The sequence below is a fragment of the Bidens hawaiensis genome, unplaced genomic scaffold (genome assembly GCF_021521415.1).
Source record: "Bidens hawaiensis isolate Kalapana, Puna unplaced genomic scaffold, B.hawaiensis_p1.1 tig00013493_1, whole genome shotgun sequence".
In the NCBI taxonomy this organism is placed as follows: domain Eukaryota; kingdom Viridiplantae; phylum Streptophyta; class Magnoliopsida; order Asterales; family Asteraceae; genus Bidens; species Bidens hawaiensis.
In genome coordinates this window covers 488,477-509,329 of record NW_027492143.1, presented here as the reverse complement: position 1 = coordinate 509,329, position 20,853 = coordinate 488,477, and the positions used below count along the sequence as shown (strand labels likewise).

Below are 20,853 nucleotides of genomic sequence, written 5' to 3'. Positions count from 1 at the left end.
GAATGATTTGAGTTAGACCTTATGCAAAGGTTGTCAGTTTGAACACCAAGCCCACCATAGTTTTCATCCCACCGTGTGTTACGCAAGATAGTTATTCTCTTGTGGTGGCGCAACAACTATCAATTGACAGTCAGCGGTATGATTTCCCGGGAGAACGCACAAGTCCTACTCTAAAAGCTAACGTGAGTCCGATTAAGACATTATTGTTTGGCCAATATAGTGCAACGATGCTTTCTAAATTTGAATCAGACAGCATCCGAAATACAAAAAATCATCATTAAAAAAAAAATAATCACATTTATCCTTTAGAGAGAAAAAAAACTATAAATACAAAAATTCAATTTAGTCGGCGGTTGTGTTAGAAAGGTGTGACTAATACTATTCCCCAACTCATCACAGTTATCCAATACCAAATCATCATCACCCACTCTTCCCTCCACGTGTCACATTCCCATTGCTTTTCATCCAACCTTACATAACCACCAGTCACCCTAACCCACCGCCTACCCCAACCACCATCAAATCTTCATATCAAACAAATCAAAACCAAACCCAAAAAATTCAAACCCACAATCAAACCAAATTTGGGGCTTTTGTTCTTAATCAACTCCAATCGAATCAACACCCAATACCCATCTACTGATTCACCATCCAATTATTAATCAACCGATTCCAATTTCGAAACCCTATTTGATCAAATTTGGGGCTTTTGGGATTAATCAATTCCAATCAAATCGAAGATCAAAACCCAGTACCCTTTTACTGAATTAACATCTAATCGTTGATCAATTTTGGGCCTTTTGTTGTTAATCAATTCCAATCGAATAGTAGATTAATACCCAATACCCATCAAAATTTGGGGCTTTTGGGATTAATCAATTCCAATTGAATCAAATATCAAAACCCATTACCCGTTTACTGATTCAACATCTAATTGTTAAATCAATTTTGGGTATTTTTTCTTGATCAACTTCAATTGAATTAAAGATCAATACCCAGAAATACCCATTTACTAAATCATCATCTAATCGTTAATCGATCAAAGTTTCAGGCTTTTGTTGTTAATCGAACCGAACCGAACCGAATAGAATCAAAGATCATTACCCAATATCCATAAATACCCATATACCGAATCGACATCGAATCGTTAATCGAACAAAGTTTGGGTCTTTTGCGATTAATCGAACCGAACAGAACCGAATCGAATTGCTGCATGAAAGGTAGAGGAGGAGGTTGGGGATCATAGACACTAAAAACCCGAGTTGCACACACAACATGTCTGCGGTGGTGTGTGGGAAACGATCATATTTTTTTGAAGATCATTCAATACCTTCTGCTTCTGCTTCGTCTGCGTCGGCATCGCCTCCTGCTTCGAAACGAATTCGTTGTTTTTCGACTTCTTCACCGGTTCAGTTTTCGTCGGCTCGGGTGGTAGCGGTCGATCGGCTCGTTGGGTTGTTTCCGGACATGGATAAGCTGGTTAGTTAATTGTTTGAATAGTTAGTTTTTGTTTTTAAGGTTTGTTGATAATAATTGAGTAGGTATGCAGTTTTAGTTTGGTTTAATAATATGGTTGACTTAATTTATATTAGTGTTGCAGAGGATTGTTTTGAGGTTCTGTTAGTGTTGTAGATCTTGCGGGCGTTAGTCCGGTGGTGGGGTACGGACTAGCGGTTAATTGGATTGGAATTTCTTATAACATTAAAAATTGTGAAAACTACAAAATGCACCGATCAGCCGGTGTCCCGATGATTGAGTGCTATGTGCCTTATGTCCAAGGCTTGATGCAAAACTACTATCGAGCCGGGGGTCTCACCGAAAGCAGCCTCTCTATCCTTATAGGGTAGAGGTAAGGCTGTCTACATCTTACCCTCCTCAGACCCTACCATAGCTTTGCTATTGGTGGGATATACTGAGTACGATGATGATGATGATGATGATGATGATTAAAAATTGTGAAAACCTACTTTAAACACTAATTTTTTTGTATTTTATTTTTTCATTGTTTGTATATATGTTATTAATCTTTGTCAACACCAATAGGAAATAAAAAGAAAATATTAGTTTTGCATTTGATTCATTTATAAACACTAACCTATAAAAGAATGGGAAAATAAAAATTTATTTTTAAAAGTTGTTTTCATAAGTTTTCAAACATCTTATTGGTTTTTGTTTGGATCCCCCCCCCCCATGTGTGTGTGTATAGTTTTTCAAAGTAAGTTTAAACTTTCAAATATTTTAAAGATTTTGACCAACTTTGGCTGAAAGGTGACTGATTTTGATCCGAAGATGACCAACATTGACCTTTTTTTGTATTTTTCATAGTTATGAAAAGCGTTAGGCGCGTAGGCCTCTCCGAGGGCCTAGGCGCAAGGCAAAAAAAGCGCAATTAAATAAAAACTCTGAAAGGTATTTTGTAATAGAAAATAGAATATACCACTAACTAAAGCTTATTGTTCATCAAGTCAATCATAAATTAAAAATAAAACCTGTTTCTAGCTGCTGGTTTAACAATCCCATTTCTAAAAGCAACATACATCTAAATATCTAACCAATCAACACATATCATCAAGGATTTCAAATAACAAAAAAACAATAAACAAACTTTGTAGTATACTATCTAAAAATTAAAATAGTACCAACTGAAAGATTGTTGATATTTTACAGTTTAAACACGATTTTGCATCATAATTAAAACAAAGCAACTTGATAATTGTTAATAAAAAGCATGCATCTTCAAGTAATTAAAATAAAAAAAAAACATGAGAATCGGTCATTACTGTTACTAACCTATTGACAATTTTGGTACGTGAACTATTTGGCCTTTCCCAATTGTTGATCATTATAATATAATATTGAAGTTACTATATTTAATTCGATTGATTTTACTGATTTTTGCTGGCTTTGACCATTTTCCGATTTTATGTTCGGATTACCTGAAATCAAATCGCTAGGCCACCGATTACCGACTAGTTGCTGATCAAATTTTTTACAACACTGGATTCTGTAATGTTATTGGATGCTAATTGTTGAATTTGTATGTCTTTAGGTTATTGAAAGAACTCTCAACCAATGTGGTGATGATATAGAAACTACCATCAAAAGTCTTACCGAGTTGCGTTTGGTTTCTAATGAGAATGTTGGATCTACTGTTGCAGACGGATCCGAGTACCAAGTTCAAACCAACACTGTGTCAGGTAACTTGTAAATCTTGTACAATTGTTACACAAAATTGCATAAATGATCATACTTTCTAATAATAATCTTCAAATTAAACATCTACTTTATGATTTCTATATCTGAGCAATTTTTAATTGTGATGCTGTTGTGAATATAGAAGTTGCAGCCAATGGGGTGGCAAATGGGGAGGCTGCGCCACATCAGAAACCTGTGGATGGTGCTGATTGGGTGGATCTTTTTGTGGGAGAAATGATGAGTGCCTCTAACATTGATGATGCTCGAACCCGTGCTTCAAGAGCACTTAAGATGTTGGAGAAATCTATATATGAACGCGTCACTACTGAGGCCCATGGTCTGAAGCAGGTGCTACCTCTTTCTCTGTTTATGTGTGCGCGTGCATAATATGTTTATACTTAATATTTATGTGTGTACTAAACATGAGACTTGAGGAGTGGCGAACAGCCTTAGAGACAAAAGGTTTAAGGATTAGTCGATCTAAGACGGAGTACCTCCACTGTGCTTTTGGAGGGGTAAATGACAATGAGGATGTGCAGATTACCATTGAAGGGCAGGTGGTCCCGCAGGTAACGAAGTTCAAGTATCTAGGATCATTTGTTCAGAGTGATGGGGAATTAGACAGTGATGTGACCCATCGAGTTCAGGTAGGATGGGGTAGATGGAAAGCAGCCACAGGTGTATTGTGCGACAAGAGTTTCCCAACTAAACTAAAGGGAAAATTTTATAGGGTTGCAGTTAGACCTGCAATGCTATATGGAACAGATTGTTGGGCCATCAAGAAGGCACAAGTGCGGATGATGGAGGTAGCAGAAATGAGAATGCTACGTTGGATGTGCGGGCACACAAGGTTAGACCAAATAAGAAACGTCGTGTTTCGGGAGAGATTAGGGGTGGCGAACATAGCAGACAAGATAAGAGAGTGGAGATTGAGATGGTTTGGACATGTGAAGAGAAGACAAACGACGAATCCTGTTAGATCCATAGTAAACATTACTATAGAGAGGAGAAGTGGTAGAGGCCGACCTAAATTGACTTGGGATGAGAGGATTAAGCATGATTTGATAGACCTAAACCTCTCCGAGGACATGGTTGAGGATAGGAATTCTTGGAGAAGTAGAATTAAAGTTAAGGATTTTTAGGAAGAAAAGAATACCTTAGGGCTTCTATTTACCTTATTTTAGTCACACACCATAATAATATTCTCTACATAAATAGTATTAATATCATTATTATTGTTATTATTATTATTATTATTATTACTATTATTATTATTATTACTTTTGAACTCTGATTTCCTTTGTATTGCTTCATACATATGTACGTTAGAACCGAGGGTCTCTCTGGAAGCCACCTCTTTATCCATGTGGATAGAGGTACGGTGTGCCTACATCCCACCCTCCCCAGACCCTACTTATAGCTATGCTATTGGTGGGACTTTAATGGGTATGATTGATTGATTGATTGATTTATGTGTGTACAACTATATTTTTTTAGAAATTTTTATCTGAAACACGGATGAAAATAAACGAATACATGTAACTCTTTAGGTTTCTTTAACTAAAATATACCTTTTCTGTTAAACTCATGAGCTCATAACCAATGGCATATTTTCACACATTTCAACATTCTTTTGTCGAAACCTATGACACTTACATTTTGGAAATAATAGTCACTTATGTATTAGCTAAAATAAGGTGCAATATTCATCTAATGCCATATGCTTTTGGAACGTCTCTTTTAAATTTGTATCTTGGTTAAGTTCTCTGCAGATAATATGTTCACTGGAAATAATGTATTATACATTGATTATAGAAACTATTGAATTAGGAGTACGTCTAAAGCTTATCAGGAACAAGTTATGCATTTTCAGATAGCACTTTTTATCTAGCTTCTTGAAACACACCGCCTTTTATAAAGATGATAAAGTCGTTTTTTATCTCTGTTCAAAGTTTTAAACATTAAAAAGGCTTATTAGCTTTTAGAATATACATAAAGTTAATACGCATGCTAAGAAGGCTTGCTCAAACAGTCCTTTGATTTGTGAATAAAATTGTATCTTCGAAAAGTTAAGTAAACCTGTAGGTTACTTGGTCTCTGATGCGTATGTTTTAACACGTGTATATGATGGATTTTTCTTTTGTCTATGTGGTTTAAAGTGGACAAAAAATGCCAGTTCTTTCTTTAAACTATAATATTGTTGAATTTTTATTTATGTTCAAATCGAAATTCTTTCTCAAGAATACTCACAAAAAGATCATTTTTGCATCAAAGTAGTAAGTATTTATGGACATCAAACTCTTTAATATTAATATAAATCAACCCACCTCCCCCGGCACGAATTTTAACAGCCAAAACTTTTTCATATGTTAATATATTTAAAAACATTTGCACCATATTTTTAAAAATGAAAGAAACCAAAATGTTATGTATGAGTGTTCACGGTCTGATTTTGATAGCTTTTAAGTTAAACCGTGACCCAAACTGAACAATCAACACTCGTAAATTTGTTACATGATTACTAGGGTCTATAATCCCCACGGCATCGCTTTGGCACCTGTCTGTTAATGTAATAAAACTCAAATAATAAGTGTATATACAGTTAGCCCTGTTTTCCGGAAACATATTAATATGGAGCAATCATAATCCACTGTTTTCGTGTATGTAGAAAGAGAGTACTCACATTATTAATTTGTAATCTCTAGACGTGCTATACGCTTAAACAAATAATTGTAATAAATAACATTGATGCACAATACCCACTAATCAAAATTATAATTTAGATGGAATATGATGTAATTCAACACAATTTATACCTTCAGATGTTGTTTTTCCCTTTCATCTTTAATTATTCTTTATTGACAGGAAAACATGATGATGAAAGAACAACTCCAAGCCCTAATTCAGGAGAACTCATTGTTGAAACGCGCAGTTGCGATTCAGCATGAACGTCAAAAGGAATATGAAGATAGGGGTCAAGAGTTGCATAACCTCAAACAGATGGTATCTCAATACCAGGAGCAGCTAAGAACTCTTGAGGTCAGACCACCATTTTATAACAAAACAATAACAATAACAATAAACAATAAACAATAAACAATAACCAATAACCAATAACAATAACAATAACAATAACAATAAACAAATAAACAAATAATAATAATAAATAAATAAATCGTTGATAAAAGGATACCATACTTAATACTATATGTAGGGGCGTTTTGTAGGAATTGAAATGTTTCGAAGAATTGGAAGTAAGTCAATTCAAAACAGTAAATGTGTTTCGTTATTAAATTAATAAAAGGAATTCAACTTGAAAAAACCAAAATTACAATATACCCCTTTGATTGCTCATTTTGTTAGTAACCTGATCTCAGGTTTCATGTTCTGTCAAGTGCTTTCTGTTCCCCCTATTCATTTTTTTATTTTTTATTTTTGTATCTTTTTTATATTTGTTTTTTGAATGTGTCTACTTATATTTCTGGGTTAAAAGTGTGATTGAGTTGGCTTTCCTTGCTTCCCAACACGGATTTATGTGTTACTGGACCTGGTTTTTACTCGGGAGACGGTTGCTTTTATTGGGATGGAATTTTGAATCTGATTGAATGTCTCAAAAAACCGCTCACTGATTTTTTATTCATCACCATCAAATGAATTGGGCTTCAAATCTATTTTGGCGATGATGATTTTGGAAGAATGATCAATCTATTATCTGTTTTGAGACGTTCAAAATAATAGGCTCATGAGTTTGAGCTTGAGCTCGACTTGTTTTGAGATTATTTCTAAAGCTTGAGCTCACCTTGTTTCAAGCTTAATTTCTAAAGCTTGACCTTGCTTGGTTCATGAGTAGTTTTTTCAAGCTCGGGCTCGGCCCGTTTATTATTTTCTGATTAATTTATATATAACATAACATATATGTTATTTAATTATTTTCATCAGAATTTTCTGTATAACAGTTATAATTATGCAATTATATATTTAATATAATACTTATAAATTACAGGTTCGCCAACCATCTCTAGCTCGATAATAGGAGATTGGGTTTGGCTCGGGTTTGGATCGTTTATAATTTGCTAGTTAGTTTATATACATTTATTATTATTATTTTATATATTTCAAATTAAATTTTCTAGTTAGCTTGAGCTCGACTTGTTTTGAGATTATTTCTAAAGCTTGAGCTCATCTTGTTTCAAGCTTAATTTCTAAAGCTTGACCTTGCTTGGTTCATGAGTAGTTTTTTCAAGCTCGGGCTCGGCCCGTTTATTATTTTCTGATTAATTTATATATAACATAACATATATGTTATTTAATTATTTTCATCAGAATTTTCTGTATAACAGTTATAATTATGCAATTATATATTTAATATAATACTTATAAATTACAGGTTCGCCAACCATCTCTAGCTCGATAATAGGAGATTGGGTTTGGCTCGGGTTTGGATCGTTTATAATTTGCTAGTTAGTTTATATACATTTATAATTATTATTTTATATATTTCAAATTAAATTTTTATACATAACATATAACATATGTTATTTAACGAGCCAATAACAGAAGCTTGGGCTAGGTCTCGTTATTCAAACAAGGTTATTTCGAGGCTCGAGGTTATTTAAGCTCTTATCGAGTTGATCTGGAGTAGCACACGAGCGGCTTTTGCTAGTTTACACCCCTATCTCTAGTCTAAAAGTATATAGTGTCGTCTAACGTTTGAAGTTAATTAATTAATTTAGTACTTATTAAATGCAAAATATGTGTTTATACGAAACTTCAACCTGATTATTTATCCTTTATTATTTTACAGGTGAATAACTATTCTCTGACGATGCATCTGAAGCAGGCTCAACAAGGCAGCTCCATGCCCGGGCGATTCCACCCGGATGTATTTTAATAAAATACGCCTTTCATACAATGTACAAGCAGATGGAGGAAATAATATCTAGTTGTTTTTAAAGAACGTCATTGGTCGATATGATATTATTATTATTCGAACAAGTGTTAAGCGGAAAATTTATGGAAAATTTATGTCGGAATCGGTAACTGTTTGTTTTTCTTGTTTGTATGTGTAACAAAGAGGGGACCAAAACACCCATGCTTATTATTATTATTCCGTTAAAAGAAAGCAGATTGCTCACATGGTGCATGTGATGGGATGGTATAATGTTTTGTTTGTCTTGTTTATTTTATTTTTATTTTTTTTAATATAAGTAGCGTATATAAATAAAGTTTTATCGATTGTTCGTGCGATTGCTTTTCTTATCATGAGAAAGCCAATATCGAAAAAAGTCCTGGATTTTAGAACCGATAGTTATTTAAAAATTTAAGGGACTCGTTAATACCTTCTAGCTAACATTATCAGATGTATCAGAAGGTTATGGTGGAGCAGTAGATTTAAATTTGCGGCATCTTTGAAGTAATTTAGCAACTTATGAAATACATAAGGGTGTCAATTCCTTCTAGCTACGTACATGTACATTGTATAGTATATATAACTTTGCATCAAATCTTATATATCAAGACTTGCTATTGATCGCTCCCTATATATGATCTTACGCTGAGTCTTCAAGAGTTGAACATACAATGCAAATGCGTTGTTAGAAATAATTATTCAGAATCAAGTGAGTTGTTAACATTAGACGTAGGTCGTCTATTAAACTCGTCCTTATCACCGAAACTAAAATGACATAACTCACCCTCGAATGTTAATATTTTGAGTGTATCAAGACAGTATCCTCCGATAAGCGAATATGCTGGATACTTTGATGTGTGAGACTGATTCAGAGTGTTCTATCAATCATGATTCTGTAAACTAGAAGTCTAGAACCTAGAATATGAACTCTAATATCTATACTTTTGTAATTCGATTTCTTTTACGAAAAATAATTTTTTGATTTACAAACTTCTGTCTTCTGTGTGTCAAAATCGATTTAGTTTTAGATAAATTGGATGTGGCTCAATGGTAGAGCAGTCACTTTACTAGTGGGAGGTAGGGGGTTCAAACTTCACTATCACCAATTTATATGGGAGATATGAGGGTACCCTGGCTTACCAGGGTTCGAGTCCTGATCTCACCCGGTTTTATCGGCTCCTCGCTGTCGTTCCGTTTGGCGGGCGTGGGGGTCGGATTTTATCCGGTGAATCCCTCAATAGGTGGACCGCTAGGGGCTCCGTCCGTCCGGACTAGTGGCCGACTCGGGATACCTTTAGCCAATGGGGGCCGCATACGGAGTTTCCGGCGTTACTTAGTTGGCCGTTCAAAAAAAAATCGATTTAGTATCTCCACTATTCATCGTGACTCGTTTAATTACATCTTCCTTAAATCAATACTGATAACCATGAATCGACAATAAAACCATCTTCCTTAAGCTAATTTTTTCTGTCTTAGTCATCAGTTAAAACCAACAACCTCCATTTCTTGTGCTAAAGCACAATTTACAAAAAAAATATGTAACAATGAATAATTATTGGATTTATTTTGAGTTATATAATGTCATATAGCTTAATAGCTAAGATTCTTCACCACTAAAACTAGTGATCAGTTAAAACTTGTCATTTTATTAACTATGGTCAACAAGTATTCGTTTTGATACTTAATGCTAAACTTGATAATTGCAATTTGGGAAATCTTTAGACCAATTAAAGTCACGAAACACATCTAGCCGGGTCTTAAAGCTCAAGATTGGCGATGCCCAAAAGCACAAGAACAGTTGAACACTAACGAATATTATGTTAACCACAACACAAACAAATAAAACTATACAAGCTACAAGGATAAACTTAGTATTACATAAAGATATCATCTCATACACATGATTTTATACAAATTTCTTACTAGAACAAAACGTTATAGTCTCCAAATCCAAAACATGTTTTGTCCAAAGGGAATCCAAGAAAAGCAGTTTTCAAGTAATGCCAAACACCAATGTGACCATGAAAGGAGTAACAGAAAAAGTTAAAGCTCATAAACCGAACAATGATGTCGTGATCAATCTCAAAAGGTCGTACTATGTATCGACGGTATAGATCTAACAAAATTCAAACCATCTTTTTACAAACTCCATCTACATGTTCAACTATGAATCAAAGATTAAAAATAATTTAAGAATTAATTAGCACTAACAAAATGTTGTAGAACCTAACCAAATCAAGAAAACACTTATAGGCTTAACGACGATAATGATAGCCTATTTAATATATAAAATTCATGGGGTTGAGAACGTACAATATCCACTTGAATATTGTGTGGGTGTTGCTAGACGTAACGCTTAGTTAATGTGTTTGGTGTTGTCCCCATACTCTTAATGTCCAAACTGCTAGCATTCTCTACAATGCGCTGACCATAAGTGCATTTTAATGAAATAGTAAGTTTATGATCTTCTTTGAATTTATCAGCCCTGTTAAACACCAGCTGTCACATTTAAAGACTAAAAATATATAATTGTGACTGGACTTAAAATTAGTCATAGTTTAGTCCAACAATGTTATTAAAATACGGTAAATTATCTTCATGACTAAAGTTTATTAAAATAATGTTTCAAATTACCTACAACATTATTGTAAAGAGGTAATGTTACTAATCATACAGCCATACATGTGTTGTATTGCTGTACATTGTGGTGTTAATCTTGTAAATATGATGTTTGTGTCTTTGCAATAGCATAAATCATCCATTTTGTCGTAAATCTAAAAGTTTATATCAGTTTAATCTAAAGAATATCCAGGTTAAGGACTCAAAATGAACAGTTCAAATGAAACTTCTTTAGTAGAAAATATTTAAAGAACGCGCTAGCATTTAACAACATTTTCCGGCTCTTGAAACAACATACATTATAATCCTTCTAAGGCAAGGACATTTATAAATGCCTTCTGGGCCCATATGCAACTATACACATAAAAGGCGTACGAATCGAAAACCATCATGATGTGTTCTCAAGATTGAATATAACGGAATAGAAAACGATAAAAAGAAGAAAGAGAACATAAAATTACTTACATTGCTCTTCTTTTGAAAAGATTTCATAACAGTTGTTTTTAAATTTACTCAATTTAGAGATTCAAACACATACTTGATCATGCATAAATATTTTAAGAAAGTTGTGAATTAGTAATTTAAAATACACTTCCAACACATGTTTTACCTAATTCACATGAATAGCTTAAAAATGTTGTGAGCCTAAAGGAGTTCCATATGATAAAGGGAAACTAACTAAAAATGTTGTGGTCCATAAACGTACCATATAGATTGGTACCCTACAAAATTCATTAAAATTCAATTTTGTGGCTTTTTTCAAACTAAAAAGCTTAATAATTTCATCATTTCACATTATTAAATAACCATTAGATCTCAATTATTATCTTCTAGTATGACAGATATACATACATTCATAACCCATATTATAGAATAAAAACATTATATTAAAGAAATTGTAAAAATGGTATATACATCCAAGAAACCAACAGCTAATGTGGAAGAATCTGATCCCAGCAAACTAATAATTCAAGAATCTCATAGTTCTAGAGACTAATTACAGACAATATATCTTTTTCTAAAGCCAAAAAAAAAAGAAGAAGAAACTACAAACATTTTACATCATAGTGTATGTATACATATGCATATTATATAAATATATATATAAATTATATAATATATATAGAGAGAGAGAGAGAGCAGAATACAAAATATCAAATAAACCTTAGGCCATGAATACCAATAATTTAATTTATCTTCACCTGCAACTGCAAGTCTGCAACTTAAGAAAATGAAAGATTTGAATTTTTATCATCAAGAAAATTCACAAGGAAAAGAAAAATGATTAGATATAAAAAAATTAAAACTTTCTGTCTCTTATGCATAATCCAGAATTCAAATAAAACCTAAAAATGCTGTTCCAAAAAAAAAACTTAAAATTAAAAAAATTAAACTGAAATCAAGATTAAATATAAAAATAAATTCTGTAACTTTTTTGCTTCTTCTTGTTCTGATCCTGTCTCTATCTTCCCACAGCTTTCTTGAACCGCAAATTAAGATTAAACATAAAAACACATGCAGTTCAAGAAAGCCGTGGAAGGATAGAAAGAGCACCAAATGTATGCAGCTTTGCAGATCTTGAAATCTTCATCTTGTTTCTTACATAAACCCTAATTAGGGTTCTTGAAACATACAGTATATATATATATATATATATATATATATATATATATGCAGAGAAAAAGGGTGTGGTTGCAGGGTGATTGAAGGAGAAAAGGTGAGTATTTATAGGAGAATGAAAGTCTTTTTACCACCAATCCCGAGAAGAATATAGGTATAATGAAACTCATGATGCCCCACCTTTATTTTACCAACTATTTGTTTTTGTTATTTATTGTTTTTCAATTAAAAAATATCTTATATCTTTCCATACACATGTCCAATCTGTCACAAACTCGAAAGTTTTACACGATCTGAATATCATATCAAACATATGAATACGAATATGATGTCTATTTACGGATTAACACAAACAAAACTCGCTTAACCTGGAAAATATAATCATGAAAATAGTTTAAAATAATTGTAAAATTCTAAATTTACTTATTTTTTTTATATTTAAATGAATTAATTTACATAATGTATTAAAGTTGGTTGTCGGCACGAACGGTACAACTACCGAATTTAGTAACTTATGTGTAAGATTCCGCCGATATACATGTTTACGGTTCATTACTTACTCACGTTACATTAATCGGTTTCGCTTAGCGAGAAAAGGAGAAAGGTGTTGAACTAAATTATTATGACAGCCTATGGGTGCATTTGGTAGGCGAGAAATGATACCATCTTCAACGAAAGGAATTGGACAGCCTCAGAGGTGGTGAAAAACATTAAAATGTTAGGATATCTTTGGATAAAAAATAGGTCTTTGTTTTAATCCTTATCGTTGACCGAATGGTTTAATTTTCATTTCTATTTGGTATTTTGTAGTTCAGGCCTCTAATGACTTGATGGTTACGCCTTTATTTTCTTTTTCTTTAATGAAAGTCGCGTCTAAAAAAGTGTATATATAGCATATGGGTGGTTTTATAACAAATACGGGTGTTAGCTAGCCTAGTGATGCGCGCTTCTATGCTTTTCATTCTAACAAAAGAAACCGCGTTTGATATCCACTGGCTGCATCTATGATATTCTTATCTTTTCTTTTATTCCAGAATTTGATAAATGTGTGGATTGACCAAGACACGACTCTAATCTGACCCACATATTCTGGTGCTAAACGACCCACCTTTGTTTGAGCTTTAGGCCAAGGGTAGTGGGGTGCGGCTGGCCGCCGCGCACACCACAGCACCCTTGCCGTGGATGGGGGCGCAGACGGGGGACGTGGACGAGACCGCGGGGCAAAAGAGCCATTGGCTAGTGGGGATAATAAAAAAAATAGCCGTTGAAGGCAATATGTTTAAAAAAAAGTTTTTTAAAACTATATCGGGCTCGGGTTACGGTAATATCATCATCAACGACCCTCAACTTCCCTAAGGATTGAACTACTTGGACGACAAATTGTTTTAAGCGTTCATGGATATGTCACAATCCGAATATTCGGTCCCGAAAACACAACCGGATCCGGCACCGGAGAAGCCGGCAAAACGATCCCACAAAAAGGGGAAGAAAACCGGAGAAGCGCCGGCACCGGCTAAACGGAAGTCTACTCCGTGGTCTAAAGAAGAGGAACTTGCGTTGACAAAATCTTGGATTGAAATATTCTAAGATCGGAACGCTGGTAAATTATTTCGCGAATTTTATTATTTAATATATCTTTTAAGTTTTGTGTGCAATTATTACATTTTTTGTTATTTATTTTGTAGTCGACTTTCAAAGAGCTCGAGTTTTTTGAGCCAAGGTTCGGGAATGTTTAGAGTAGGGCTCGTACCGAAAATATGATATCAGGTCGGTGGGCCGATACTCGTAAATTTGTAGGATTGTTTACCAACATACATAACCGCAATGCTAACCGAATGCGGCCGAGTGGGTCCGATGATCTCTCGGTTTACCATTTCACATGTGATGAATGGAAACAAGAGGTGTTGAGGAAGTACGGGATGGTGAAGACGTTTGACGAGGGCTACTTGTAGGAGTTGTTAAGTAAGTGCTCGAAATGGATGCAACTATGTGCGGAGGACTTTGCCGATGGGGCAAAACGTACAAAAACTAGTGCGCCCGGCATATACGTCTCTTCGAGCGGGTCGGAGAATCAAATTGACTTCGACCTAAACTTGTCCGAAGGTCATTTGAAAGACCAAGGTTGTAGCCGCCCTCCGGATAGGGATCGTGGGAAAAAAACGGTTGTTGATGACGACTAGAAAAAGAAATTAAGGAATTGTCAAGTGGTCTCCTCTTGATTGTGAAGCTCGACATAAAAAAAACCGTTTCAAGAGTTTGGCTTTTCTAGCCAAAGATTTCAGCCACCTACCGCCATCTGACCTATCGATAATGGAGGAAGAAATAACTTGTATTCGGAAAGAATTGATGACAAAAAAAATGTTATTTTTATGTATTTGTTATTTTCCTTTTTATTTAAGTTTTAATGAAGTATTTTAATTTATATTTGCGTGTATCACAAATATAAAAATAAAAATAAAAATAAATTCAATCAAGCTCGGGATCACCTGAACCACTACACCCTTTGGGGCTTGATCCAGGGGATTGATCCTATGCCACGTCAGCTCCTACGTGACGTAAATATATTGGATCACTTGGGGTTAGATCAAGCCCCACTACCCTTAGCCTCATAGACTATAGGGCTATTAATTGCTCACTTGTTTAAGACATAGTTAAACATACTATTAGGCTAATGGTGGTGGGGCTTGATCCAACTTCAAGTGATTCAAGATATTTACACCATGTAGGTGCTGATATGACACAAGATCAAGTCCCAGAGGGTGTAATGGTCCAATGATCCGGGGCTTGATTGAATTCTTTATATATTATTTATATATATATATATATATATACATATATTGTTATACATACAAATATAAATTAAAATATTTCATTAAAAAAAGGAAAATAAAAAATACATAAAAATAACGTTTTTATTTTTTTTGTCGTCAATTCCTTTCAAATACGATCTTTTTCTTCCTTCATTATCGCTTGGTCGGATGGCGGTAGGTGGCTAAAGTCTTTGGCTAGAAAAGCCAAAATCTTGAAACGGTTTTTTTTATGTCGAGTTTCACCAATCGAGAGGAGACCACTTGACAATTCCTTAATTTTCGTTTTATAGTCGTCATCTACAACCGTTTTTTTCCCACGATCCCTACCCGGAGGGCAGCTACAACCTTGATCTTTCAAATGACATTCGGACAAGTTTAGGTCGAAGCCAATTTGATTCTCCGACCCGCTCGAAGAGACGTATTTGCTAGACGCACTAGTTTTTGTACGTTTTGCTCCATCGGCAAAGTCCTACGCACATAGTTACATCCATTTCGAGCACTTCCTTAACTACTCGCACAAGTAGCCCTCGCCAAAGGTCTTCACCATCCCGTATTTCCTCAACACCTCTTGTTTCCATTCATCACAAGTGAAATTGTAAACCGAGAGATCATCGGACCCACTCGGTCGCATTCGGTTAGCATTGCAGTTATGTAGGTTGGTAAACAATCCTACAAATTTACGAGTATCGGTCCACCGACCTGATATCATATTTTCGGTACGAGCTCTACTCCCCACTTGATTATAAAAACATTCCCGAATCTTAGCCAAAAAACTCGAGCTCTTTGAAAGTCGGCTACAAAATAAATAACAAAAAATGTAATAATTGCACACAAAACTTATAAAATATATTAAAAAATAAAATTCGGTAAATAATTTACCCGCGTTTCGATCTTGGTATATTTCAATCCAAGCTTTTGCCAACGCAAGTTCCTCTTCTTTAGACCACGGAGTAGACTTCTGCTTAGCCAGTGCCGAAGGACCATCTGCTTCTCCGGTTTTCTTCCCCTTTTTGTGGGATCGTTTTGCCGGTGCCTGCTCCGGTTGTTTCCGGGATCGAATATTCGGATTGTGACATATCGGAGTAGATGAACGCTTGAAACAATTCGTCGTCCAAATAGGGAAATTGAGGGTCGTTGATGTTTTTATTACCGTAACCCGAGCCCGACATGAGCATTATAAAGTTGAGAAATATATGGAGGTTTTTTAAATTGGTAGAGAGAAAGGGACCGAGTTTGTTGTGTTATTTTTATAAAATGGTGTTGTTATTTATAGTGGAATGGTATGGTTTGTTATTAAAAAAAAAATTGAAATTCTTCTTCCCCCCAATGGTCATATTTCCCTCTCCCCCATATCCGGCATATCGTGTATAACTGTACACGATAAGACACGAACACGAAATGTGTATACCTGTACACGACACGAAAACTTATCGTGTACCTGTAACCCAAACACGAACACGAACCTGTTACTACATGGTATACACGATAATGCACGATAGTACACGATAATGTGAGTTGGAGATGGAATGATGGCTGAAGATTTATGGCCGGCTGAAGACGGAATGATGGACGTAATTAGCGGCGAAGACGGGTGATGGCCGACGACAAGAGAATGTCCGGCGACTAGAGGAAGGTCGACGACGGGTGGGATGGGCGGCAACGGGTGTCATGTGGGATGGATGATGAGAGGCGACGGCTGGGCCTGGATGGTTGTAAGAATGAATTTAGGGTTAGAGATAATAACTATATATATATATATATATATTGGATTAGGTTCATTTTAGAAGTATTTCTTATTGCAAGAAGTGCGAGAAATAGAACCAACCTATCACAAATTTTCTTTTGTTATATATATTTTTATTACAATAGGGGTATTTTAGTACAAATGATTTATTTTATGTTTGGTAACTATGTATTCTAAAGACACTTACACTTTAACTAGTTTATTAGTTCTCGTTTAAATTATATAACATGTTTCCTATTTACACTTTATTAATTAAAAAATCCATGTCGATGTCTTTATTGACTAACAAACCTTATGATTTAAATATTGAACTTAACTATTCTTTTTTATCACTTATACGTAATTTGAATACCATATTTGATACATTTTCCTCATTACAATTTATACACAAACAAACATGCATCTTTTTTCATTTTAATTTAATGGTTCTTATTAATTTATAAATAAATCAAACAATTATCTAAACAATCTAAAACTATCATTATCCCTTTAACAAAAGTGAATCTACAACTTGTGTACAAAATAAACAAGGGCAAAATAAAATTTAAAACACAACAATACAAAATTATATACTACACATCGTGTGTAGGTTATGTGAAAACACAAGTGTAAGTTACATGTTTTGTGTAGGTTAATGTATGCATGTGTAGGTTATATGTTTTGTGTAGGTTAATGTACGCATGTGTAGGTTATATGTTTTGTGTAGGTTAATGTATGCATGTGTAGGTTATATGTCCTGTGTAGGAAACATTTGTTTTATATGTGAAAAAATAAGTGTGTAGGTCATGAGAAAGCACACGTGTAGGTTATATGTTTTTTGTGTAGGTGAACGTAAACACGTGTAGGTTATATGTATATTTAAGTGAACGTAAACATGTGTAGGTAAACGTAAACACTCATCATGAACTATGTTACAATATATGATAATAAAATTATAAAGCATTCATACTTATGCTCCAAACACACATGAAAAAACCAATTATAGCCATTGTTTGTAACAGCTACTTAAATGTCATATTAATGAAGGTACAAGATAGGGAAATCGATGAGGTGACTTTCAACTATTTAATTATGCATATGTATATTTTACAATTTTATTCTTTTTTTACTTTAAAACATGTTAAAACAATGTCCTACTAATTACAAAGATGCCATTTAAGATCTCCACCATTGATTACACAAAGATCAATGGTTAGATTGACTTCTTGCACTTCTCGCTGTAAAATCATTTCTTACATAAACCATCCCCTATATATATATAATTTTAAAAATAATCAGGTATTAACAGGTACCTAACAGGTAAACAAGTATTATACCTGTTTAGACACGAAAATTAACAGGTAATTTCGTGTCTACCTGTTAAGTACACGAAACCTGTTAAGGCCTTACCTGTTATCTGTTAAATTCGTGTAGGTACGTGTCGTGTATTCGTGTCTCGTGTATAAATTGCCAGCCCTATGTCCAACGACTCTTCTGAGCCCAGCAAACTGGTCCGCCCCGGCCGTCCGCGCCCACGTCTACACAACAGGGGTAGTGGTGTGTATGGCGGCCACGTCGTCCGCGCCCTTAAAGAAAGTACACTGCTCTTTTTTAATTATTTTTAAATAATTGAATTTGATACTTGTGCTAACTAAGTTATCTCTTTTAATATGTTTAACATAATATAAGACCTGTTTTGCTAGCAATAACTTACTATATAATTAAACCATTAACACACACACACACACGCGTGTATATGTAGCAAGGACTATTTAGATACATTTGACTCGATTATTAAATATATGTAATCTGTCGACCTACCTACAAGGTTGCAAATATTGCCAGGCAGACTCTAAGCGGGCTGGCTGGGGAGTTGGAAGTACTAAGTCTTAGTCGGGGAGTACTCGGGGACGGCTCGTCGAGAACTCGACCTATGCGAGGATTAGTCGGAGATTGCTCGTTAAGTACTCGGCGCTTAGGCATGACTTTTAACAACCATGCCTACATATATTTGTTTTTTTTTCTCATATATTATTGACTTATAACACATGAAAAAAATAAATAAAACATGACTGGTTTGTAGTTAATTTTTCCAACATTCTAATTCAAATTTTATTAAAAATCAAAGTTTAAAATAAAGCAACTTTTAGTATTGTGAGGTATAACGATTGAGTGATAGTGACAAACCAAACCGAGTATGAACAAACAACTTAGATACCGATGTCGTTAACTGAGACCTATATTGATATACGTTTTGTGGTTTTCGATCTATGTAAAACACACACCGATATATTTTTAGACATATGACGACTTTATCTACTACTCTACTAGCTAGGTTACACGATGTAATTTAAATAAACACTTTAATTTTGCAATACACTTGTAATTATATATATATATATATATATATATATATATATATATATATATATATATATATATCAAAAACAAACATTTGTGTCAGTCTCTCATATTACTGTTCATGATATAAACTCACTGCGTTCTCGAGTTTTTAATTAAAAAAAAGGAAAGTATAAGATTGGATAGGATGGGAGAAGAAAAGAAAGTACATGCATATAATGCATTCTCAAGTTTAATGAAAAATGAAAGTAATAGAGTTTTTAATTAAAAGAAAGGAAAGTATAAGATTGGATAGGATGGGAGAAGAAAAGAAAGTACATGCATATAATGCATTCTCAAGTTTAATGAAAAATGAAAGTAATGGGAAGAAAAGAATTGGTTAATTACATTATTTAGTTTAAATGAAAGGAAAGGAAAAGAAAAAATGTGTAGTTTACAAATATAGCCTTTCTAAAACAATTTTAGATGTAGATTGAAGGGTAAAGTGGTAATTTTAAATATTTATCCTTTTCTTTTTTTACCAAATCATGCCAAATTGGCAAGAAAATTTTGCGACTTAAAACACCAAAGTTTTCCTATTATTTCTTTTATAATAAAAACTCAAGAATGAAGATTCAAACTAAAATCTTATCATTTTCTTTCTAGAAAAAAAACTCGTCTCCACGCCACTGTCTCTCCATTTCATCTGCCTATCGTGTCTTTCTCTCTATAGATCATCCTCGCGGATTCGAAACCCTTGGTGGCGCCAGACATACGACGGTGGTGTCGTGGCTTCGTCCTTTTGGTATGAACCCTAAACTGGGTATCGTTCGAGGTTCAGTATTTACCAGGCGTTGACGTGGTGGTGGCTGCGATTTATCATTTCTGGGTCCCTGTTCTAACACTTGGTGGCGGTCGACTTCTGATCTGCCGTGGTTGTTGACTACTGGCCGATTGCAAGCATCGTTTCTTTCGTCATACAACTATTTGTCAATTTGTTAACCGAGGTTAGTTGATGATTCATGCTTTGATGTAACGATGCTTATCTAAAACATATAAAAATTGCTACTTTGAAGGTTGGTATCATTTTAAGATGAAATTAAGGCATTGGAACCAATAACAATCACGCCTTTTGATGTTATACGTTTAGTTTTAGTATCAGCTTAAAGCTAGGAATAACATTTTGGATGTGTAGGCACATACTGAAAACAAATTGCATATGAAACATTCAATGTTTTGGGCTAATTTGCCTCAGTAATTACGCTTTCCGTGATACTCACTTTTGGCGATGTGTTTGATTTTGATTTTGATTTTTAACTTAGGTTGGTTACATTTCGAGCATGATGTTGATTATGACAAAATATGAATCCGAGATTTAGGTGGAATGAACAAAAAAGCCAGTTTTTGGCATCGCAGGGTCAACCTACTTGTTCTATTTGAAATTGTTTATTTCAGTTTTCAAAATGTTATTTACCAAACAAACTTATAAGTTTTGTGGATAAGAATTATAATTATTTTATTTCCCTTTTTATTTTGTTTTGTTTTTCTGTTTCTATTAATTGTTTTTCTTTTTCCTTTTTTTGTCTTACTTTTTGTTATTATTAATTGTTTATTTTTTTTTCTGATAATGCCGGTAC

General features: G+C 34.2%; 1 protein-coding gene across 1 annotated transcript; it reads left to right on the top strand.

The window, feature by feature from the left end:
- Positions 1-336: 336 nt before the first annotated feature.
- LOC143544185 (uncharacterized) lies at positions 337-8,329 on the top strand. Its single transcript, XM_077036339.1, has 5 exons — positions 337-1,479; positions 3,050-3,197; positions 3,338-3,543; positions 6,061-6,234; positions 8,000-8,329. The coding sequence occupies exons 1-5, from the start codon at positions 1,276-1,278 to the stop codon at positions 8,084-8,086; spliced, it is 819 nt and encodes a 272-aa protein (XP_076892454.1). The 5' UTR covers positions 337-1,275; the 3' UTR covers positions 8,087-8,329.
- The last annotated feature ends 12,524 nt before the right edge of the window (positions 8,330-20,853 follow it).